This window comes from Anser brachyrhynchus (genome assembly GCF_964034855.1).
Source record: "Anser brachyrhynchus genome assembly, chromosome: 1".
Taxonomy (NCBI): Eukaryota; Metazoa; Chordata; class Aves; order Anseriformes; family Anatidae; genus Anser; species Anser brachyrhynchus.
In genome coordinates, this window is record NC_137694.1 from 9,694,372 (window position 1) to 9,720,409 (window position 26,038).

The 26,038-nt window shown below is 33.3% G+C and overlaps 1 protein-coding gene across 3 annotated transcripts in view; it reads left to right on the top strand.

Moving 5' to 3' along the window:
- The window catches only part of SEMA3E (semaphorin 3E), a 151,856-nt gene that overhangs the window by 39,653 nt on the left and 86,165 nt on the right, over window positions 1-26,038 (top strand). Inside the window, exon 2 of one of the 3 annotated variants that reach the window (XM_080577666.1) lies at window positions 1,758-2,240. The exons of the other annotated variants lie outside the window; for them this stretch is intronic. Within the exon in view, the coding sequence (XP_080433792.1) occupies window positions 2,231-2,240 (10 nt within the window). The 5' untranslated portion in view covers window positions 1,758-2,230. The remainder of the gene's footprint in view (window positions 1-1,757; window positions 2,241-26,038) is intronic. 3 annotated transcript variants of the gene reach the window in all.

Genomic DNA, 26,038 nt, shown 5'->3' on the forward strand with positions numbered 1-26,038 from the left:
TCTGTAACAGTTTTATAAGGAGTTCATTTTTTAGAAAAATAAGAGTAGGTGACAAGGACAAATTGTCCTGAAGCATGGGAAGGAAATCTAACCCCCCCCAATTTATGATGAAAAAGAGATTATGATTAGAAATATCAAATCTCTTTAGACTATGCTGAGTGTACTTAGGTCACTTCACAGTTTTGCTGTCAAGGAACACTTGGCTTGACTTCAGTGAGACATAGGATGAATTCTCTTTTCATTTTTCTCAGCATCTGGTTTTCTCTCTTTTCCACAAGCAGACAGATATTTATAGACTAGACTTGAGTTGAACGGACTGAATCAAACTCTTTGCTCACTAATTTAAAAACTCAACATATTTGGCAATTTGAATAAACAAAATGTTTGCCAGTCTTTATGAATGGTACCATCTCTCAAGGGACTTAGACATTTGGTTCATTGTCTGAAATAGAGATTTGGAAGTTATATAAAATTTTAATCCAAATTCTCCTTTGGATAACATTAATTAGCACACAGTGGATCACAGTAATGACAGTAATCAATCATGTTAATATTTCTGCTATTTATCCTACACTTTATGTCTTACAAACATCCATGTCTAAAGTCTATTTGGTCAGTGCAGCAAAACTGCATTTATGTTGTATGGTTCTTTTTTTCTTGCCAAACTTTGGATTTTCCTTTTTTCTTAATTTTCTTGAAAAGAACTATCCTGGTTCATCTTCCTCTTTCACTTTTTTTAACATATATATGTCTTACACCTTAAGAATTGTTTTGTCTCACTTGTGTAATTTGCTTTTAGCCTGCTTTTATCGTATTTGCTTCAGAGAGCTTTCATGTCTTCAACTGTGACTAAATTGTGTTAATTAGGAATATATCTAATGGTGTCTTGCCCATCACCATGCCCGAATGGTCTTGTAAAGTTAAGATGAAAGAAAGAAAGAAAGAAAGAAAGAAAGAAAGAAAGAAAGAAAGAAAGAAAGAAAGAAAGAAAGAAAGAAAGAAAGAAAGAAAAAGAAAGAAAGGAAAAGCAATATATACTTTACATTCTTATGAATCACTTCCAAAAATGTCAACATTAATTTGTCTTTTTTAGACACCAGCAATATAGTGGACAAACGTATAATAAGACAGATCTGGATAGAAAATAATGTAGATATATATTTTTTTAATAAGAAGAATAATTATTTATTGGGAGAATTTTCTAGCTAAAGTGATGGAGCTGTTATAATTGAATGTCTTTCTAAATCATGTACTTGAGCTCATCAAGAAGTTATTAGGCTTGATGCAAAAATTACTTAATTAAATATTATGTCCAGTGTAAAGGTCAGACTAAACAGTCATAACAATCCTTTTTGGTCTTCACTTGCAGGTAAAATTGTAGCCAAGTGAATACAAGTCCTAACTTTTATTGATTTCAATAATAAAATGTTTTTATCCTATAAATTTATGAACAAAACTTTGATTTATATTAGATGAAGACAGAAGTGTAAGGTATTTTAGTTCACTTCTTTTTAATCTATTGTAAATGTTACAAAAAATAGTGAGATATGGATACAATGGTATATACCTCTTTATGTTTTTACAATGGCAATGAGTAGTTATATTTTTAATTGTACTTTGTCCCAAAGAATTCTGAAGTGCTTTGCAAATGGATAAATCAAGTTCATAATTTCAGCCAGTAATGGAACAAAACTGTCTCTTGCATAAATCTTGTTTGGCTGTTTCAATGGCTTTACGCATTGCTGTTTTTGTTGTAGTGATAGGGACATGGTATAATAATGGTTGGAAAATGGAAAAAAAAAAAGACGACGAAAAGAAAAGAAAAGAAAAGAAAAGAAAAGAAAAGAAAAGAAAAGAAAAGAAAAGAAAAGAAAAGAAAAGAAAAGAAAAGAAAAGAAAAGAAAAGAAAAGAAAAGAAAAGAAAAGAAAAGAAAAGAAAAGAAAAGAAAAGAAAAGAAAAGAAAAGAAAAAAGAAAAGAAAAGAAAAGAAAAGAAAAGAAAAGAAAAGAAAAGAAAAGAAAAGAAAAGAAAAGAAAAGAAAAGAAAAGAAAAGAAAAGAAAAGAAAAGAAAAGAAAAGAAAAGAAAAGAAAAGAAAAGAAAAGAAAAGAAAAGAAAAGAAAAGAAAAGAAAAGAAAAGAAAAGAAAAGAAAAAAGAAAGGAGAAAAGAAAAGGAAAAGTTCTTAATGTTCGTTCAGCCATTAGTTTCATTCTCAGTGAAAGCACAACAAAATGCCTTCAGGTATAGTCTTAAAGTTGTAACTATGTACCAAGTTATTGAACAGTTGTTCTCTGAGGGTACGGACTTGTTGATGTAAAATGTTTTATTATTATCATGTGTGCCTTTACAAAAGGACAAAAAATATAAAACTACCTTCTTAATCACATTGAGAAAACAGCTGAATGTCCCTATGGAAATTTAGCATCTTTCCATCTGCCTTTTCTTATCTCATTATGACTAACACGACTTTCAATGGGCCTGTTGGGATATATATATTTTTTACTTTAATATTGGCCTGTAATATTTAATATATTTAATATTATGATAGTGTTTATATACACCACATATAATGTGACCTCCTCTAGTCAATTACAGAACTTTTTGACTTCCCTGAGACACAGGGAAGGTCTCTGCTGCTTTTTCTCTTTTGCAAATTAATGCCTGTATTTTTAGCTCCTTCACATAAAGCAGCAGAGAGAGTCAGGCAATTTAGAACCTAGCGGAGGTCAGTCTGCTGTTGTGACCCTTAATTGCTTCTGTCTTAAAACATTTCAGTATTTCTAAGATGTGTAATTCTTTTTCTTTTCAGTGCACATGAAAAGGGATAATGTTAGCATTTTGCAGTTAATTCAATTACTTTCCACTTGTGAAAATGCTGACAGGATTTCCGACCACTGGAAGAAGTGCCATGACTGTTAGATGTGATTGGCAGCCCAGACAAAACTTATAAACTGCAGCTGAAATTAAAGCATTTTATCTTCACTCATATATATCCTTCATGACAAACCATTCAGCAATACTTTTAAGCCATTATTTCAGTGAATTGATTTTCAACAGCAATTAATGACCTATTTGTTAGATAATGATCTCAGTCAAATCACAGACAAGTCAGAATCTGCTTCATTAATGGACAAGACTTTGAAGCACTTGTGAAATAAAGTTATAGCTGTTGCTTTTTTAAACACAGTATTTTTTCAGATTTATATTATCTGCAAAACTATTATAAAAAGACTTTGAATTGTGTATTTCATGTTATTTAAAAATATGAAAAAAAAATATTCAAAAAGAAAAGTGTCATTGTCTGCATACTGAAGAAAATAATTTACCAGGTTAAAAAAAAAAATTAATTATATTTAAAGATAATTTTAAGAATTTGCCAATAGTATAATAGGAAATAGGTTTGGAAAGTAAAGTGTGCCAAAAGCAATTATAAAATGCATGAAGAGAAAAAAAATACTTTAAACTATAATAAACTAAAGCTTGTAGTCATCACACCTATGTTTATTCACTTAGACTATAGTTAATCCAAATGTTCTCTACAGTATATGGAAAGAAAGAGACATGTTTCCAAGGGTGATTCCTGTGGGGTGAATTACCGTCTCCAAGGGGCTACATTCATGATTAAGTACATGGAGATACAGGATCCCTCTGTACCTGGTTTAGACTGGCCATCTAGATTTTAGACAGAAAACATATGGGACATGACCTTCCATTAAGCACCCATCTGATAATATTATCAAAGCATGAGTTTATAACAAAATAAGGTATATGAACAGGGAAGAACTTAAAAGGGTGAAAATGTCCATATGACAAATCAAGGATTTATTCCAGTATGAATATTGCAGACATGTGCATGAAACCTTAAAACTCAGAAGAATAGATAACAGCCACATACTGGAGATGTATCTATTTTTTTTTTTTTAAAGGCCATAAAAAGGAGGAAAAAAAAAAAAGAGAGGAGAAAAAATTGAAAATATTAAGTAGAGTGAAATCCTAAATGTGCAAAAGATGCACTTCTAGCTTGATATGCAAGAATATTAAATTTTTCTTTATTTTATTTCAATTGGCATATCTAACCTGACGAGCTAGAATAACAATGTTTAGTCTTCTGTATATCAGCATAGTGAAGGCTTTCTTAATTAAAGATATGTCTGGGTCTGTTTGTGCAGACAGCTGCAAGAACAGAAGGTCTGACCAGGGCCGTCTAGAACTCTCTTGAGCAAGAGTGTTTCATAGTTTACAGATGAAAATTTATCTATTTGTAGTCTCTCTCGGGGGACAAATACTTTTTTCTCAAGGAAACTTATCTTCCTGTTAATTTGTTACCTCTCCTCTAAGAACAATGGGAGATTGATGCCTCTTCCAAAATTTGAAATCAGAGATAAGATTGCCATACCAAGTTGCCTAGATGCAGTAAGGAATATTGGTTGAAATGCCTTAGACATGCAGAAGATGGGTTTACGTTTTCAGCAGTGAATATCCAAGATATCATTACAGCTGATTTTGTACTGAAAGATAGTGCCCTAAGGATGTGAGAGGAATGATTAAATCACATTAAATCTATAATCATTTTAACATAGTCAATGCATATACTGTTCTTTTTTTTTTTTTTTTTTTGGAAAGAACTCAATTATCTTGAAAGACAAGCTAATATGAGATATGAAAATTAAGAGTTATTAGGGAAAATTAAGTAAAGAACTATGCTTATATGCAATTTAAACCTTCCTTGAGGAAGGTTTAAAACCATGACAAATGATATTTTTGTCCTCTTTTAATCAAATTTCCTTTTACACTCTGCTTCATTTTAATTATTAATTTCATTTTCTTTTTTTCTTTTTTTTTTATGTTCCTTGGCTTCTGCAATGATAATTAAACATACACGGTGCTTCTTCACTTAAAAATGAGTCAAATTGTTCATTTTTTTATTTTTTTTTTCAGAAAAATCTCAGTTATTAAGGAACCATTAGTAGTCCAATATGTAGCTTGTTCTTAAGACATAAAGTCTAACTTTTTTCACATATCTTACAGATTTTTCTTGCAATATTTATTTTTAACTAGGAAACAGTTACAAGTTATATAGTGTATTTCCTTTTGTCATTTAAGTGCATATAAGCAAAAATAAGTAAATATTTTTATAAATGCCTCTTTGTTATGTCTCTATTTAATTACACTTACAGATATGATTTTCCCCTATCATCATGTGCTTTTGATTATGGTAATACCTGCATTTTGGAGGATTTAAGTGTTAAATATTCATCATCTGTCAATAAAAGAAATTGTATCGCTGCATTTTAGAACAGGTATAGACTAATTAGAAGCTAGTGGCATTTTATTTATTTATTTATATAAAAGAATTCTTCAATTTAGGACTTACAAAGTCAGAAACATATCTTCTGCCTCAGTGCACTTTTATTGGATCATTACTTAATCCATCAAAGATGTTGATTACATCTTTTAATAACTGGAATAGTTAAGACAAAAGAAAAAATAAGATTAATTTAATGATAAGCAGTTTTAGCACAAAGCAAGCATTTTAAATCCAGGATGTTGCCTGAAACAGGAGAAATTGCCTGAAGGCTATGGAGAAAGCTTTATATGGTATTTATGTGACATATTTCCTTACTGCTACTTCAGCACAGTTTACAGCTTGTTACTTCTGTTCATGCTTGCAGAGTCTTCTAAGGATTATGAGATTATTCATGTTGACTAAAATAAAATCAAATGAAGCTTGAGATTTCTGTACAAACTTTGTATTGCTAAAATTATATAGCTATATTCCTATGAGTATTTCTATAGCAGTAATTAGTGAAAATCACTTTCTCAGTGATACCAGTTTTGAGAAGTATATAATGATATAAAAGACTAGGTGAAGCAGTACCAAAACAAACTTCCCCTTCAAAGTAAATACATGCAGGCAGGGAGAGCAATACTATATCAGTTTAAACAGTGATGATGAATTTATGGAGACAATTTGTAATTATTAATTTCCTTACCAGGCCTATAAAATTTACAAAGAGCAAAGTTCACTTGAAAAGTCCTTCTCAAATCTACATGGCCAGATATAATTTATTAATTTATCACAAGCATCTATTCAGTGACTTTAAATTAAGATGTGCTGAGGGCAAAATGGCCGATACATAGAAGTAAGCTCTTGTAGAATAAAAGAATATTGACCATAGACTCATCATGAATTTCCATGAACCCATAAATGCAGATTTGCTTTGCTTTAAAATGAAATAAAATCAATTAATTTCACGGGTAATCAGTTCAATGAAAGGAAGGGTTGTAACATTTGTTTTTTTCTGTTGCAATAATTATAAATACTCCACATTAACAGGCTATAATATTTTAGATGGTAATGAGTGTGTTGGGCTTTTTTTTTTTTCTTTTTTTCTTAAGACTCCACGTATATTAATTTATTTTCTCCAAGTCAGTTTTTTTTTTTTTTTTAACATGCACAGGAATATAGGCTACATCAGTACAAAATAGATAATTTCATATATATCTTCCTCTTTCTTCATTTTAGACTAGGTCAAGGCAGACAGACTAGATGAAAGAAATGTCGTGAAATTCTGAGGTTGGTTCAAAAGGATCTCATTCTGAATTCTGTGGTAACATTTTTGTAGGTTGCCTAATCTCTGAAGCCTTCTAAATACATTGCCAAATTGTAATCCAAGATCTACATGAATCTGTACGATCTGATCCTCACAGATATTATTTTCCACAGGTGTTAAGAGAGGCTGAAATTTAGCCTGAATATTTCCCATGATCAGACAAACTTCTGACACTTTTAATAACAGCCCCTTTGCTGTCTGCAAATGATGGCAGTGCATGTGCAGGGTGGAGGGGTGAGGGTTAGTGGACAAGCTGTGTGCAAACCTCAAGACACTAACTGTGTTTTTTCAACAAGCACTGTGGTTATCAGTTACTATTTCATGTGAGAACCTTAGCTTTGGCCTCAGTGATTGCCTTTACCCCTAGTAAATGCTAAATCAAGAGAATGTTATTTTATTTAATATGATGAGATTTAAGATGCTGAAGGTGATCTGAAGACTCAGCAAACACTGAACTTTATAGAAAAACTTTTTCTCCTTGTGCTGTTTCTTTTGGCAGCACTTGAGTCTGCTTGTCTCTTATATCTTCTGATGGTGATGGAAATGTACCCAACTTCAGGCTAGAATTCTGTCAGTACTCTAACAAGTGTTAATTAAAAATATCTATCGAGGTTGCTTTCTGGATAACAAAAACCCTGAAAAATTGTTGCTTGCTGTTGAAATGGGGGCTAAAATATTGAAAATATTGAAGTACAAGACCATGAAATTGCTCTCTTAAAGGTGCTTGCCTGCATAAGGAAGAAAAGCAGTCAAATTTAATAAAATAAAATGTTAAATTATGCAGTGTCTGTAATTATTGAAAAGGTGGCATACTTTCACATTCTGTTTTGTAATGACATTTTCAAACAATTTCCTTTCGCTTGTTAATCTGCATCAGTGTTACTATATGGAGAACCCATGGTCAGTGAGTAACTGAAGATTCTTGAAAATCACAGTAGTCAAAGTTCAGATGCAAGAATTTATTTCCAGATTATGAATTTAATTCTTATCATTGGTATATAATGTTAAAAAATGTGTAAGGGAGAAAAAAAAAAAAGCATAGGAAAGAGTTACTGGAACGAAAGAGCTGTGTTTTCAGTCATTTTATAACCAAATGGCAGTCTTACATAGCTGACTCAGAAAGTAAGGTTAAAAAAAAAGACCTTTCATTCTATTCTGGGAGATTTATTTACATTTCAGAGCAGGTACAACTGGAGAAATGGATGAAGCTTTCTGTATCTTGTCTTGCCCTCTGTAACCAAACTTTCTCCCAGGCAAGCAGAATGTGCATCCCTGCCCTCATACATCATCAAAGTGTAGCCAGGGCAAAGACCTGAGACCAGGAGCTCCCAGAAAAAAGCACTCCCAATTCAGATTGCAGTCCTGCAATTCTGATACAGTGGTTATAATGAGCAGTTGAGCAAGAGAGGAACATGAAACTGTGGAAAGTAAGAAGAATGTTTTGTTGATTGACTGATCTTTTGGTCATTTAATATAATAAACATAAGTTTGTTAAAGGAGATAGAAATTAATTTGCAGTTCTCTAAGGAGAAAAAGGAAAAGGAGGATGTAACATACTAATATTTCTTTTTCTTTCTGGAATTTGTCAGGGGAAAATGGTACACAGACTTTTTCATTATGTCGCAAAAAATGTTTGTGTAAATAGCAAGCTACATTTACTGGATGTGCTAATAATGTTCACTAATATATTCTTAATCCGAAGTATCGTGGGAATTTGGACCATCTGTAGTGGCCTTTCAGATAGTTCCTTGAAAAACTATCCTATAATCAGAGTAAGAGCTAGGAAGTGCTGAACATAAAAGCTTTCAGCCTAGTTTTAACCAGGAGGCTGTCCCTCTTCATATTGTTTTCTTGGATTAAAACAAGCAAACAAACAAAAACAAAACAAAACAAAAAATGAAGACCAAAAGTATGAATGTTAAATTTTGTCTCTTAAAGCTCTGGTTCTAGTTCCAAAACACTGATATTTATTATTTTACCTCAATTTCCAAGTTTTCACATCTTTTGACCCACTGATAACCTGTTAAACCTAAGCTAACTTCCAGAAAAACACGAAAGCAAAAACATTATTCTTAGACACAGAGATTGTGCTAAATACTTTAACAGAGGAACTAATGGGGATCTGGAAACTTTGCTTTCAGTAGTGCACAGGAGAGTACTACAGCTCAACTATGAATTAGTCATAATGGAGATTTAGGTAAAACGATTTAAAATCTATGTCTAGCAGTACAGCATAGTTTTGTTTGCTTATTGCAGAATCATGGGATCATACTTGAAGTGTTTCAGAGGCTATATAGGTTTTTTATATGTTGATGTATAATCTGAGGGGACTAGAGGAAAAAAAAAAAAAAAAAAAAAACAAAACTGCATTATGTTAACAGATATTTCCTGGGGGGAAAAAAAAAAAAAAAGAAAAAAAAAAGAAATAGAAAGAAAAAAGAAAAAGAAATACAAGAACAACAACAAAACCCACATAGTTTGTGTACCAAGCTAACAATGATTCTATAAGCAAGTTTCAAGCAGATTCTGAAATCCAAAGATATTAAAGACATGTTGAACAACACTGTCAGAAAAAGAGACTTTAAAAGTCAGTTTTTAAGTTTGGAACTGCAAGTGAATCTGGTGGATAGGAGTAATGGAATCTATCATATCACTAATATGCTTCTAAATAGAACTACCAAATTCTTGCACCAATAATTACACTTGAGCTTCTCATAAGGGAATCCTTTATAACCGGGGGGGGGCGGGGGGGCAGGGGGGAACAACAAAAAAATTGCAATTTATCTCAGCAATGTTGGACGTATGTAAAAGGATGAGGTGAACAGCTTTGTCCCTGGAACTAGTCACTTCTTTGTTGCAGAGACTGGACAAAGTGATCACAGGTAGACATTGACATATCAGACTTCTGAAATTGGATGTCCTTCTTTTATTGTAAGGTTTTGTAAGATGATAGGCATATATTTGAATATTTAGGGATAAAAAAATGTTTATTGTTTCTAAGTTTAATCTTTTTCCAGGCTGTGATACAAGGATGATGTCATTAGCCTGTCCTCTAAATGTGGTCCTGAAATTGAGAAATGTTATGAGTGAAGGTATTCTATAAATGCAGAAGTGAAAGCAGAACCTAGTCTTTTGACTTCTTTGGCGCTGCAAGTATTGCCAAATGTCTGCTGCCCAGGAAGTAATAACAGCAACCCTAGCAGTTTTTACAATACTTGACTGAAAACATTTGAAATTGCAAGTGAATTACAATTGCAACAAAAAATTGAGTTATGACATCAATTTCTGATGACAATTTCTTTGGCACTTACTGAGGTTTTGAAAAGTACTTTAGTTACAATTAAAAGAAATAATGGGGCATCTGTAATTTCCTTTAGCTTAGTCTTGAGTGATTTCCATATATTCTAATAACATTCTAATGAATGTTAAGTACTAAGGTTTTTTTGTTGGTGCTGTTTTCTGTTTGTTTAATGAAGTAAATAGGATTGAGTGTCCTTACTAGTACAAGACATGAAGCATGCAATTATTTGGCTTGCAAGTAGTAACTGGCAAACTGAGTAGAGAATCTGGAGCTTAGATTTGGACGTGGTGCTTTGGGGCATGGTTTAGTGGGTGATATTGGTGGTAGGGGGATGGTTGGACCAGATGATCTTGGAGGTCTTTTCCAACTTTTATGATTTTATGGTTCTATGACCTTCCTGGTCATCCCAGAGTCTGCAGTGAGGACTGAATGGCATAGGGACTAAACTATTCTTGCAGCAGAGTGGGTGGTTCTTTGCACTTCAGAGCTAAGACAAATAACTAGCAAAAGCAGGAAAATATTTACTGCCACTACCCACTACACATACTGCCACCATACATAATGTACTGACATTATGACTGAAAATAACTTTCCTGGCTCAAAGACTATCAAAGTAGCATATTTTCCATCAATAATACAAGATGTTTGTAAATCAAGGAACATGGAAACAACATCTCATATAATATCATAATCACATCTGTGTCTGCATCCATTGTAGGAGTCAGTGCACATTTTCATCTTGTATCAATTCAGTCACCTGTAATGCTTGAATTAATATCACCATCTTGCTGAACTGCTCATGCAGTCAGTAGACAAGGGTGAGCCATTGCAAAGGGCCAAGTAGGTCAAGTCTCTCTTTGGAGGGTCATAATTCTCTCCATTATCTGTTTATGGGATTCAGTTACTGGGTGTGCAGTTCAGTAGCTTGGGTGCCTCTGATACGTCCTCAGTAGAGCTGGAATGAATCTAAATCCACATGATTTAGAAAATTATTTAGGACAGAGCAAAGGAGATGATAGAAACCAACCAGTCAGTGTCTGAAAGGTTACATTGGTCTTCTATACTCAGACTACTAAAGAAAAGAGGTCAGAAAACATTGCTTTTCTTTCTTTTCCTCCCTGAGCTTCCTCAGATATTCAGTCCAATATTAGCATTGAGCATGATCTTCAGCCAGTTAAACATGCCATGTTTAAACTAAAGGACTTGTTTTGTCCTAATAACTGAGATCTTGAGTTTTATCACTAAACAAAGGTCTTTTGTTCTAGGTCATGTGTGAAATAATGAATACTTCTAATCTTTAACCTAATTGTATCAAAATCTCAGTGTGTCTTTTCTTCTGAAGAAAAAGAACTCACAACTGAAATAGCAAGCAAACAGTCATGTTTAACCATTCCTGTTGTTTCTTCTCACCTTTTAGGATGAGATCCAGTCTGTTTAAATCATACCTAAGTTTAGGAGCCTGTAATTCTTAACAATTCCATATAATAAAGCAGTGATTTGCGTACTCAATTCATTAAGAAATGTCTCTGCACTTCAGACATCTTACCTTGAAAGGTACATGAAATCTTTGGACTTAAAAAAATAAAACTTGTCTTGGGAAGCAGGAACCAGAGCATTAGAGACTCTTCCAAACCAGTGAACTAACTGTTAGGCTAGGCCCAAATGTGTGTTTGCTGTAATGGTTGCACAAGCCCTTGTCCTCTTCAATGACATACCTTTCTAAGTCACTTGAATTGTACTTTGCCTCATAAAAGAAACTCACACTTATTCTACTGAAGTCACCTAATCAAAGCTTAACGGTAGAAAAGGATGTCTTAATCAATAAAAAATTGGGAGTTGAATTTTAGATGTGTCCTCATTTTATATACACATAAATATATATTTTTTAAAATTATCAAACATTTTTGATAAAAAATTGAAACTTACACATCTTATGTGCTAAAACATCTGACTGGTTGTTACTGTTATTAACATATAAATATTTCAAGACCTTCATTTTAAAGAACAAGTATATATTTATCTATTTACACCCTTGAGCTACACTATCAAAGACATCTTTGTAAGCTACATTTTTTAGTAAAAATAAATTAAAATTGTTCTGAATCCTACTGAAATAACAAACTGTGGTAATCCATCTGGAATTCATTTTACTTCATATTATGGGGTTTATGTCACTGCTGTCCAATTTGACATCGAAAAGCACAAAAAATAACATTGACATAAGGATATAGTTATGTTTATACTTACAGAAGCGGATTTTTTTCTGTTATTTTCAAAGTAATATCCTTAGAATTGGCACTCTCAACCAGCTTTCAGGAAAAAAATGTCGGTAGCAGGCATGTTAAAATGCAGCAGCCTATGAAATGAAAAAGCTGTCAGTTCAGCTACTGTTCTTAGTCAAGTACTTCCATTGTACCAATCAGGGGTTGGGAGACTGGAACTGGGAGATTAAGGCTTTACTTTATTTGTCTAGATATGCTTTTAGGTAAAAGGTAGAATATGTGTCTGCTGGCTGCATCAATGCTTTTTCTTTTAGGGTCCATTAAGTCATCCCCATTAAAGTCAATAGACATATTTTTTTCATATGCCTAGTGTTTCTCTCTCAAAGCAAAATGAATTCTGTTTTTTCTTTCTTTCTTTTTTTCTAATATATTTCCTGAAATCACATTTTATACACTTATATAATACACTTTTTTTTCTTTTAACATCTACAAAGCTTAGCCTCCACAATGGCTGCAGTAGTAAGATCTTTAGGTGCCTGAAAGAAATAACAGAAAGGGGAAGGCAATAAATAATTGTTCAGTGAAGACTGAGCAGAACTTAGAAATTATCTAAGTACAACCAAAGCTAAATGAAAATTTGTTTTTAATAAGGGTAGGGATACAGAATGCGTAAATAAAAAATCATTAGTAACAATTAATATATACAAGGGAAAATCTCCATCTGAGTTAGAAAAACAAGTATGAGGAGTTTAGTATCTTCAAATCAGGATATATTTTTTTCAACCCAAATGCTGAGAGAGTTAGAATCTTAATTTTTAAGTTCAATGGCAAGATTTTTTTTTTTTAATTAATTGTCAAAGTGGAGAGAAAAATGTGTGGATGGAACTTAACAACAACGACAGCAGCAACAACAACAACAAAACCACAATATTTTATCATGATTTTGTTCTCCTCAGAAACGTAGTGAGATTCCTACCACCTAACTTTAGGCTTATCCAGCTAATCTAAAAGCATATCTCCCAGTTCACTCAAAAAAGAAAAATAGACATATTCTTTAATTCTAAATGTCTCTGTTTATATATACAGATATGCATTCACACGTATGCAGTACTTTCCTCTACATATATGCTTATGCCTTCCCACTGATTTGATGAACCTAAAATATTACCTTGCATTACAGGCCTAGATTCTGTTTTGCTAAATTTAGGTGGAGTATCTTCAATTTAAAAGTTCTTATAACTTGGAACTAAGCTGACAATGAGATGACACTGAAGATAGCTTCATCAAAGATAAATGCACTTACTTGTACTAACATATTGTTATTTGATATATGATGCATTTCTTCAAACAGATGAAATGTAGTAGAGCAAATGTGTCTAGACTTCAGTAAAAATTTAATGTGGTGCTATGAGCTGATATTACTCAGCTGAGGGTTAAGGTTAGACAGGTGTTAGTAAGGACCTTATGAAATAAATAAAGAAAGGAGAGTTATTGAGTTTGAAGAAGGGCTGTTTTTGGAGTTCCAGAATATGGAATGCAACTATTTTAATAGATTCGTTTATGGGCTTGGCATAAAAACAAGCAGTGTGCTAATGAATTTTGCAGATAATGCAAAGAATAGATGACCTTCGGGGGGGGGGGGGGGGGGGCGGGAATATTAGATTCAAGTAAATTGAATGCAATTTTAATAGTAACAAAATCATGGTAATGAACATAACAGTCTTTAATGAATTACTCTTAAAACTGCAGCCAAGACTTTTGGGACCCACAGGGAAGGAGAAAACAAAAGTCTAAGGACTGATCCCAGAGTGATTAACTAGTGAGTGGGATTATCCATGAAAAGAAAAACGGGGTTCCTAAAATCTGTAAAGAAAAGCATTTCCAATGGAATTGAGAAAGACTATTATATGAGGCATGATGACACTGATGACATATGCCAGCCCAAGGCCACTAAGGAGGCTGAGGACTGCTTCCCATAACAAGCCTGAAGACAAGCTTGGGACTTCCATTGGGATTCCACGGCTTGGGACTTCAATTGAGAAGGAAGAAATATTATGCAATGCTGTAACACTTCTCCAGCTTCATTTTTTCTGATGCCAAAACCCATAACAAAGCTCTGTGACTACAGGATGTCCCTGCTACAGCTCAGGAGCTAGTGTTACTGAATTTGATCAGAAAGAAAAAGCTAATGCAGGAGGATCTGAAGAAAGGCTCAGGTTAGCCATGCAGGTGGCTCATGAAGTGGAGTGCATGGTTCAGAGTTTTCTGCTTTCCTTCCACACAGATGAAGTGTCACTCATCACAGTTCATGTTATAGAAAAATTCTGAGTTGTGTAGTAGAAAGCCAGTTGAGAAAAGGAAAATTTAGAAATATGACTTCAACTAAAATCATAAGCAGTAAAAGAAAATGATCTTCCGGGAACAAAAAAAGTTATTTTTGTAAAACTGTAACCAGGAATAAGTTATTAAATTATATTTAATATTTTAGTAAGGTTCTCATACAAGAACCTTGAACAATGCAAAGAAGCATGAATTTTTAATTCTGCATTTAAAAATAAAGTAAATGCTACATTAATAATTCTGATACATACAAATATTTATCTTTTACGGAGAAAAAAAAATAAAGAGACAAAAACAAACAAACAAACAAAAACACAAACAAACAAACAAACAAGAACTGAGGTACCTGAAAATGGATCAAACTGAAAAAAGAACCAAAAGAACCTAGCCAGACTGGAAGTGGTGGGACTAATGTTTATGAGTATTTTTGAAACTTTAGTAAGCTTTCAATTTCTAAACAATTCTGAAAAGTCTTACCTTGATCTTTGTTTTCCAACCAAAACTGCTACCTAGTATATAATATAACTGCAGTGTTTTATTAATTTTAAGGATTTCATAAGCTCATTGTGTAAAGTTTTATATTGTTGGTGTTTGAATCATTTTATATTTTATGATTTGACACTGCTGATGAAAAATTTGTTGTAGTGGTACATTTTTCACAATACTAGTAAACAGAGAAAGGTAAATATTTTCTTCTTTGTGAGAAAGAGCATCCAAACTGTAACTTCTGGATGTTCAGTGGCAATTTTTGCACCTTGTCAATAGTGAAAATATTGAAGACAATAAAATCTTCGAGTTGATATCTAGCCCAGATTAAGAACATCATCTTTTTCTTAATTGAGATTAGTTATTGTGGCTTTTTATTTGTCTTAATCTCATCTGAATGTATTTAAATGTGATTTATTTATCAAAAAAACAATTAAATGTAACATTTAGCAGAGTTGGGAAAGATTTTATATTCTCAAATACTATGGGTAAGTGAATAAGACTTTTATACAATATAGTTTAAAATTATACATACATCATAAAGCAGAAGAATATTAAAAGGTTTATGTATTTTCTGCAACCTACAGGACCGAATGTTTTAGTTCAAATCGATGTACTAATAGAACTAGCTATGAGTTATTAATATTATTTACATTAGTTCTTATTCGTGAATGATAATAACAATCCATTTTCTCAATGTGTATTAAACACCAGAAGACTATGGTTCAACACATATACTATGTCACTTAGTATTCAAATTATTCACATTTCCTGAAGCATCATATTTTTGTCAGGGTCAGAAGAAAAATATGTATAGATAAGCAAATGATTTAATTTAAAATTAATCTTACATTTTCTTTTTAGTATGAACAACGTATTTCAGAGCAATTAGCTAAATAGACTTGAGGTAGTGGAAAATATATCTGCAATCCTCTTGTGGAGCTAATTAAGTCCTTTGTGTTACTTTGATGTGGTTTTGTAGTATAGATTGTTTAATATTGGATTATGCAATTCAGCATGTCTACATTACAGAGTGGAAAATGTAACACTATGACTACAGCAAAAAGTAAGTGAGGATACAGTGGCATGGCAAGGTTGATCCTGTAGCACACTTATTATTCATTTCTTAAATGAGGAAAGTTGGCTTTTGCAAACAAGATGGTGATTTATCATGTAGCTGAAGTGAGAAGGCAAAGGTTACCAGAGGCATATGAAAATGAAACTTTTTCATACTTTAGTTAAGAGGTTTATGTCTTCATTGAGCAGATATAGTATACAGTTCCCTTTCCCTCCCTAAAAAGAACCCTACATTCTTTCAATGTATTGATTAGTGTACTTGAAGATCTGCTCTAAGCAGGATTCCCCATATTCAGGTGTATACAACCTGCAGGGGGTATATAAGATGTGTTCAAGTATCAAGATGCATCAGGTATCAAGATGCAGGGGGGAACTGATAACAGAAAATATATATATATTTCAAAGCACAAAATTCTGACTATGATGTTTAGATTCTATTCTTGGCTCCAGAACAAGTCACAATTGCTATGTTGCTTATAAATTTAACATATTTCTCATGCAACTGCACTATTTTCCCTGGGAACCGTAGCTTGTGCATATGCAAAATATCAGCCTTTTTGGATGCATACTGACTGCAGAACATGCGTTTGATGAAGAAGTCATGATGGGTAAAAGTGACGTATACTTCACTGTCTTCAAGGTAATTACAAATTACAGTTTCCATAATTTCAAGCAACTATTTCATCTTCCTTCAACAAAAGGAAGGGAAGTCATCCACTTGGGTCGGGGCAATCCCAGACATGAGTACAGACTGAGAGAAGAACTCACTGAGAGCAGCCCTGCAGAAAAAGACTTGGGAGTTCTAGTGTATGAAAAGCTCTACATGAGCCAGCAGCATGCACTTGCAGCCCAGAAGGCCAACTGCGTCCTGGGCTTCATCAACAGAGGAGTGGCCAGCAGGTGGAGGGAGATGATTGTCCCCCTTCTGCTCTGCCCTTGTGAGGTCCCACTTGGAGTGTTGCATCCAAGTTTGTGGCCCCCAGCACAAGAAAGATGTGGAACTATTAGAGTGAGTCCAGCGAAGAGCCACAAAGATGATCAGAGGGCTGGAGCATCTCTCCTATGAAGAAAGAATGAGAGAGCTAGGGAAGTTCAACCTGAAAAAGAGAAGTCTCTGGGGAGACCCCATTGCAGCCTTTCAGTACTTAAAGGGGGGCTTATAAAAAAGATGGAGAGTGACTTTTTACTTGGGCAACTAATGATAGGACAAGGGGGAATGGTTTTAAACTAAAAGAAGATAGATTTAGATTAGAGGTTAGGAGATAGTTCCTCATTCAGAGGGTGGTGCGGTACTGGAACAGGTTGCCCAGAGGAGCTGTGGATGCCCCATCCCTGGAGGTGTTCAAGACCAGGTTGGATGAGGCCCTGGGCAACCTGATCTAGTGGGTGGTATCCCTGCCCATTGTGGGGGGATTGGAATTAGATGATCTGCCAATCCAAGCCGTTCAATGATTATCTATCCATTGTGAACTAGGCTTTTTGGTTAAATATTAGAACCTTTTCTGTAGACAAGTTCTGTGACACAGATTCCCTGAGGACTGAACATGCCATTAGAATGTGATTTGGATTAGAATCATTTAGGTTGGAAAGAACCTTTAAAATCTTCTAATCTAATCTTTAACCTAGCACTGCCAAGTCCACCATTAAACCATATCACTAAGCACTACATCTACACATTTTTGAAGACCTCCATGGACTGTGAGTCAACTATTTCCTTGGGCAGCCTGTTCCAATACTTCACAACCCTTTCAGTGAAGAAATTTTTCCTAATATCCAAACTTAATCTCCCCTGGTACAACTTAAGAACATTTCCTTTTCTTTTATCACTTTGTGTTTGGAAGTAGAGACTGATCCCCACCTCACTACAGCCTCCTTTAAAGTAATTGTAGAGTGTAATAAGGTCTCCGCTGAGCCTCCTTTTCTCAGGGGTAAACAGCCCCAGCTCCCTCAGCCACTCCTCATAAGACTTGTTCTCTAGACACTTCACCAACTTTGTTGCCCTTCTTTGGACATGCTCCGGCACCCCAGTGTCCTTCTGGTAGTGAGGGGCCAAAAACTAATTCAAATAGAATGAATTTCTTAATTTTGCATCCCATACTCAAGTGCTTCCTTGATTAAACAAGATTATTATTGAATTATGTAGTCAGGCTAACTAGACTAGCAGCTTCCAACGAGATTTTAATTAACAGATTACAAATATGCTTTTCTTAAAGTTGTTGTTGATGGTTACAGAAGTTACCGCTGCTGGTTAACATTACTGTGGTAACATTATTTGTGCTCATTATTGCCCCTTGGTTATGGTTCAGCAGTAGGAATGTTTTCCTGCTGCTTCTTGAAACCCAAAGACAAAGAACCAGGCCCTTCAAAAGCAGTCCCTTTACGGTAGATGTAAGAGATGCTTGGGACAACAAAAACTCTTCTTACTTAGCTCTGTCACTGATGCTGTAATATATCAGTTAAATAATAATTATTATTTTCTGGAATAGAATAAGCTTACAATAGAATAAATGATCCAAAGGAAAACAAAACTAGCAGGGACAGATTTAATAAAGAGGAAAGACTGCATTTAATTAAAAAAGAAAAAAAAAAAAGTGGATCCAGAACACAAACACCACTGTAGCACTGACCTGCAATTATCCCTAACATTTAATTTTTTATATTCTTCTTGGCTACTGTGAAAACTAGTACACTTCCAAATAATATCTGGGCATGGTTCAAGGAACAATACAACAAGGACCATTCTGAGGGGGGGGTTGGATGATTTAATGTTGTTTGGAGATGAAGATATTAGAACAGTTTAATTTTATGGGTATATGTTATGTGGCATATATCTGAGCCATAAAAATGGTTTTATTTAGCAGTACTTATGTAGCCAAGGAGACCATACTCTTTCACAATTGTGGGGCCTATTACATCATTAACACCTCTCAGAAGAGGTAACAGCAGTTTCACTTCTGTAAATGTTGTTTTGTATATAAGCAATGGTTCTTTTTTATTGATGTGTGATCTTTTTTGAGAATATCAGTGGCTAAACACAGTTTAGATAATGTTGGCAAAATGTTTACCAAATCTAATTCATTCATTCTCTTCTATAATAAGATTGGTAACACAGAGATTCACCGTATATTAAATTTTTAGTACAAATAAATTTTAATTAGTTCCTTGAAAAATATCTCTTGGTTTGTTTATTTACATTTCAGGCTGAATATAGTGCAGAATAGAAGAAACATGATTCAGAGTGACTTTCCTCTTTTTTTTTTTTTATTAATATTTTTTTTGCCATAATGATCAAAGTCATCCTTGATTCCAGACACTGCAATTTATTACACTCTAGCTTCCTGCATTCATCAGCATGTGACAGAAATAACACCATTTTAAGCATTTTGATCATGTGAAAACATTTATCAGGCTGACATTTTGGCTACTTTACAAAAATGTATGAACTTATGAAGTCCATCGGTAGTGCATAAGAAAGGTATAAATTAAAGTTCTTTTATGACATTTTGAGATATATGATTAATGGGATATAGCCTAGTTTGATTAATCTATGCATTCTTAGTATCTCTTATTTGACATTTGTAGCTAGTTGCTTTTTTTCTGAGAATTCTTATTTTGTTTATATGCAAAAGGATATTAATCATTTAATCATCCTCCCAATTAGTCATCTTTTTTTTTTTTTTTTTTTTTTCAGGCACCAAAAAGTCTTGTCTTTACAAAGAGTGTTTCCATTAAACACCTGCTGCTATACTATTTGGTAACTCCACCACACACTTACTGTTTTCTTCTCTCTTGTCAAAATTAGTTTTCATTCTACAGCTTCTATGCTGTGTAATGTTAACATAGTATTTGAACACAAAAAGCCATTGCTAGTTTATTTTCCATTTCACGTGTAATGAAAACAATTTGAATTGACATGCATGTACTAATAGTGTTCATGCAAGGGGAAAAACAAAATCAAACAGAAGTGAGAGTCATCAGTGCTGGAACCCTATATTTCCATTTGACAAACAATTTCAGTGTTCAGTGACAAATTATATGTCTTGAGTATATGCCTGGAAACAATAAAGAATGAAAAGAAGTAAGTTAAACTACAACGTGTGAGAGTATCCATTAATGCAGAAACCATAGTGATTACCTTTAAATCACTATTTTACTTCATTCCAATTGTGAAAAATCTTACAGGGAAAATAAATAAATAAGTAAAAGTGCTGAAGTGTTAAAAAAAAAAAAAAAAGATAAAATCCTGTGATGGCCTCTGAAGCTCTCACTGAGGTTTCTTCAACTTTCAACTTCCATTTGAGGTGAGGGCTTTTCATTACACAGCCAGTTGATATTCCAGGTATATCAATGCCAACAATGAAAGTCATGCTTTTTGCATGCTAATAACCAGCCCTGGTGTTAACACACGGAATGAAAAGAGATGGCTATGTGATTTGCAGGGAGCCACATATGTATAAGAAATTCTTGAAAAAGGGCCAAGATTTTTTGTTATAATTTTTTTTTTGTTTTTGTTATAAAACTGACCTGAAAAAAAAATAGTATGTAGCCTACTAATGAATTCAGAGGTAAAGAAGATCTTTACAAAAATAATAAGGGAATTGTTAATTTAAGTTTCATGATGGAATATCTTAAATGCTTCTGTGTTGTGGGGGAGCAACAGAGTATTTGTAATTATGAAATGAGCTCATTAAAAATCTGTCACTGAATCTGGATCTTAAAACACATGCTATCATATATATGAGTGAGAATGCTTGTTAGTAGTAATAATTATTGCTTGCAGCACTAATAACTGATGCTTTTCCAGCAGCCAGCGCATGTTCTTTTCAAGACATAAAAGTTTTAGTAAAGGTCATCTCCTTTTTGCCTAATCTCCACCTGCCCCCCCCACTTTAAAAAATTTTTTTTTTAAAGAAAACATCTCCCCCCTCCCTGACTTGTAAGGATGGCTTAGAAACCTTTTGAAACTGTAGGCAGACAAAATACCTGGCAAGCTATGGAACAACCATAGATCAGCTTCAGTTTTCAAGGTGGACTTTCAAATAAGCTGGAATGGTTTTCAGGCAGAGCTTATTAATTCAACAAGCCTAATGGCAGATTCTTATATAGAAATGTGAAATGCTGTATAGTCCTGTGTATTTATCTAACATAACAACCCTGTGGTCATATAATTCATTGATTTTCTGTGTAGTGCTGCTGCTGCCTATTTAACGTATTTCTCCTACATAATCTGTTTTAGATAAACATTATAAAATATAATTTTTTTCATGCTCTCTCTACTCTCAGTAGCTTTGAAAGAAAAAACTACTAAAAAAAGAAAAAAAAAGTATGCACTGAAGTGCCAAAATGTGAATGCCATTTTTTTGAATTTTTTTTTCTTTTTTCTTAGACTGACATAGCTCAAGTGCCACTGCCTCCACCATCAGCAACTATGTTATTCCCTGTGCACACATAATTCAGCAATCCTTAATAAGCTTTTATTGAAAGCAACAGATAATAGCTTACTGAGGGTATGGCAGTGCATATTTTAATGCCGTTATTGCATTTTTAATTGAAATTGCTCTCCCCTTAACATGCCACACTTAACCTCTAGGTACAATAGAGCGTACAAGAGTTTTGAGGCTGTTGCACATTAAAGGTGTGTAGTTAGGCATAAAGCCAAACCTAAGTGCTCCTAGCTTCTGTAGAGAATAATATCTTCTCAGGAATGCAAATATTTATATTCAGACGGTTTCCTTAGAAGCAAGTGATTCAGCCTTCAAAAATCTACAGTTCTTCCGAAGAAGGAAGTAGATTATTTTACAGAGTTAATGAATGATTAGCATTCTGTTTGTATTGATTCATAAGCACAAGTAAATAAATAACTATTTAGTCTAGTACCACTGTCTTTCTGAGTGTTATACTGATACTTGCAAGTGCTTGAGTTGGACATTGTACTTCTATTAGCAATTTTATGTTAAAAAAATATGTGGTGCATATAGGTCTGTTGTCCACTATTCATCATTTTAAAAAGTGATAAAACAACAACAACAAAAACATTAAATCCCCATTCTGTTATCAATAGTGGAAAGAACAACCAAACAAACAAAAGCTTGCTTTGGACAGCTGAACAGCTTTTGAACAAGCTTCCAGATGTCTCTAGCCTTTTCTTCAACCTTCACCACTGTCGGGGGGGGGGGGGGGGGGGAACTTTATGTAAAATCAGTCATAATTTTACGTAGTTGCTTATGCCAAAATTAATTTCAGAGGAACAAATGCTGTGCTAAGAACTGCCCAACCTGAATAATCAAATGTCTATGTCAAATCATTGAATGAGCTTAGAAATCAGAAACATCGAAATAAAATTCATTTTGAAAATGAAAATTTCATTTTGAAAATGAAATGAAATGAAATGAAATGAAATGAAATGAAATGAAATTGTTTCTTTTTCAATTTCTTGTGGTTTCAGGTCTTCATGGTTTTGTCACATGTTCAGCATCTTCTCCACAATCACAAGAGAAAGTTGCAGTCTAAAAATATTAGCTTCTCCAATAGACTGAACACTTGCAGAAAATTCAGTGCAGCAACAGTCATGGTGGAAGCTGGCAATGTTGTAGAAGAGGTTAAAAATAGAGTGTGAGTGATGCATTGCACCTGTATTGACAATTTCAATCTGAATGAATGAAAAAACTTATAAGGCTCTCTCTTACATAAAACTCATAAAATTAGGAAGGTCTAGATTTATGGAAAAATTAAGACAATATTCAGGTCACTCGATAGATTGCCGTTAGTCTCTGGTTACAGAGAAATGAGATATGACTAGTTTAAACAAGTTAAATACTTTATTTATTTGTTTAATACATTTTCAATATTTTAAATACTTTTTTTTTCATTATAGGTATTCTATTAGCCCTTTATAAAAATGAAAATATAGATATCCTATATTTAATTAGTTGACAGAAGAGCAGCTGTAAAAGAACAGAAACATTTTGATTTGAAAAGAAACCTATGTATTGGCACTTCAAAATACATTATTTTTCTAATTTATACATGTATTGAACTAACATTGAGTAAGCCATTAAAATTCTATCACACCATGTTTTGTAATTTAGTGCTATGTTTTAATATAAACATTTAAGTTAACTCTCTGACTAGAAAGACATCAAAGTGAAAAACATTTTTGGATATTACTACACTCTTTTTGCATCTTTCTTGTACTGAATGCAAAGTGCCTAGTTCCTCAAGGAATTAAAAGTATTTAGTGGGAGTGAGGATAAAGCAATATTAAAAAACAAAACAAAACAACAAAAAAAAACTTATATTATTGCAGAATTTCACAGTACCTCCTACAGTGTTATTCAACTAGTGCTTCTATTTAACCATTACTTAAATTTGCAAGATATTCTTCATAGTTAACAACACAAAGAAAAATCCCATACATATCCAACTGAAAGCTTTCCAATTAATAAGGAAAGACATAAAGCCAACATTGGTTTTTCCTTAGTTCTATATGTCATTTCTAATAAGGACTGAATAATAGAAGTTCATGCTAAAACTAGTCTTCTTTACAATAAGAAAACTATAGTGCAGGAAAAATTATAAAAATTTTGGTCTGCAATTCCACAATCAAAGGACATATCAGTTACTGTATATTACTGTAACATTCCAAGCATTAAATTAAATTACAGACAGTAGAATCAAGTACAATTTACATCTGTGGGAGATTAAAAAATGAGGCTCATTAAGCAGTGTATTTTTTCCTAACAGAAATATACATGCTGAAATAATGTTCTTAAAACTTTCTTTTCAACTAGACTTTGTTGTTTCAAATGTGCTCCTAAGGCAATGTACATATTTGTTTTTTAAATGTGACATGCTGAAATCAACCTTAACTTTATTGGATGACTTGACTTTCTTGTGCTACGGTTTAGGTAACCTTACCACTCCTAAGTTCCAGCCCTGCTACTAGACCTATACAAACAGCCTGAAGCATACTTTATTCAACAGGGCTACAAATAAGCACCAAAGGTCCACCTGTGTTAATATGTTTTGTAGGCTTCTGCCACTTCTGTCACATGCAATTAATGTTATAACCAGAAGGAGAGATCAAATAATGTTGAAAAGGAACTTGCAATCTTTAGTCTAAACACATGAATCTGTACCATCTGAACTGAAAATTATAGTTAGTTTAATATCAGAGCTCACATAAGTCATAAAAGCAAGGGCTACAAACATTACTAGTAGGTTTGCCTACATATTTTTAAATTTATCTTGAAATTGTTTGGTAAATTGGAAGTATTTTGCATTTTAATTGTAGGCATCGGGTATTCTTGTTCCTAATACCAGCAATTTTTTTCTGTAATTTAAATAAGCAGACTATATAACTAAATTGGAAACGGAAATGTAGTGTATAAAGGGCTAGATTCTGCATAGGTGTGTTTTCTTTTATACCAGTGGAAATAGGCCAACTGAAATGAGTTTTGCCTCTATAGGACTGGTCTTCAGTTTCTGTTTAAACATACCAAAATGACTTGCAATTTATAATACTCTCTTTTGCACCATGATCTTGCCATCTTTTGCTGCTGTGGTCTTTCACTCAGTGACGAAGACTGAATGGAACATTTGAAGTTGAATCTATGTTACATCCATCCTTTTCTGGATTTGTTACATTACACTCTAATCACAAATATTTCTATAATTTCTTTTTTCAAAAGACTTATTAGTCTTCAAGAGGAAAAAGTCAGTACCTGCATAGAGTTTGTAGCCTGATGAGAAGCTTAGTGTTTATAACTGTGTGTTGAGTTCTGGGACCGAAAGCCCAAATTAGGTGGTAATGGAAGACATATGAAGGTGATTAAGCATAAATGAATCCAAATTTTGAGAACTCTTGTGTAATGAAACTTCTGAATGTTTACAGTAATATTCCGGAGACTCATTCCACTTGTTTTTTCATTTAAAACTCTCTGACATAAGAATGTAAAAAGGAGATAGAATAAATATTTAACACGAAGGGATTCCTTAGATGTCTGTAGTACAGCTTACTTGAAGCAAAGGATGGTATTTCAAGACACAAAATTTGTGTTAAAGAGCTGATGATTATATTGGTGGTACAAATGCAAGTAAAGGGGCACATAGACTTAGTGGAAGTCAGAGTTGCCTTGACAATGTCAAGGCACCTATGCTAACAACATGGCTTCTAGATTTCAGTAAAGACAGCTTCCATATTGCTGCCTTACTAAAACAACGTGTAAACCCTTATCATAGTAAACAACCAATGGATACACAGTGAAAATAAATCCTTCTAAAGGACTTGCTTACTGTTCTCTGATCTTTATAAACCTTCTAAATAAATAATAAATAAATCCAAATTCCAAAATATTAGGCTTTTTGACCTAATTTAATAATTGATATAAAGACACTAGCCAAGTGATCTATGAATTACCAAAATGCTTAAATCTATAGGGAAAGAAATGGTCATTGTTTTCAATAGATATTTAGCCTTTTTTTTTTTTTTTTTTTTTTTTTGCATTAATATAAGCACTAGGCAAGACTTGCATAGACAATGTGTAATTATAAATTAGTTGTGTGACAATTTTTAGAGTTTATCTTTATTTTCTGTAATGATATCATTGAAACTAGTTTCAGAGGAAAACTGCTGTCACAAGAAAAAAAAAAGAAACAAAGCAGACTGCTGCTTGCTTTTATCAAATTTACTTTTCTGCAATAATCTTTTGAAAATACAGATCCTCATTATAGCTATCATATTTGTATTTTTATTATGAAGTTATGAATACCACCTTTATTAGCACAGTCTGAGATGGGAAGCAGCTTTGTCGATAAAATGAGAACTTTGTGTGAAATAATGTATATAAATACAATGTATATATACATATAGAGATATATATATATACTCATGCACACAAGCACACATTCTGTGGGTCACAGAGTATTTTCCTTAGATGCCTGTACTCCCACAAAGATGGAATTTTTATCTTACCTTTTTATCTTACTTGAAAAAGTGAC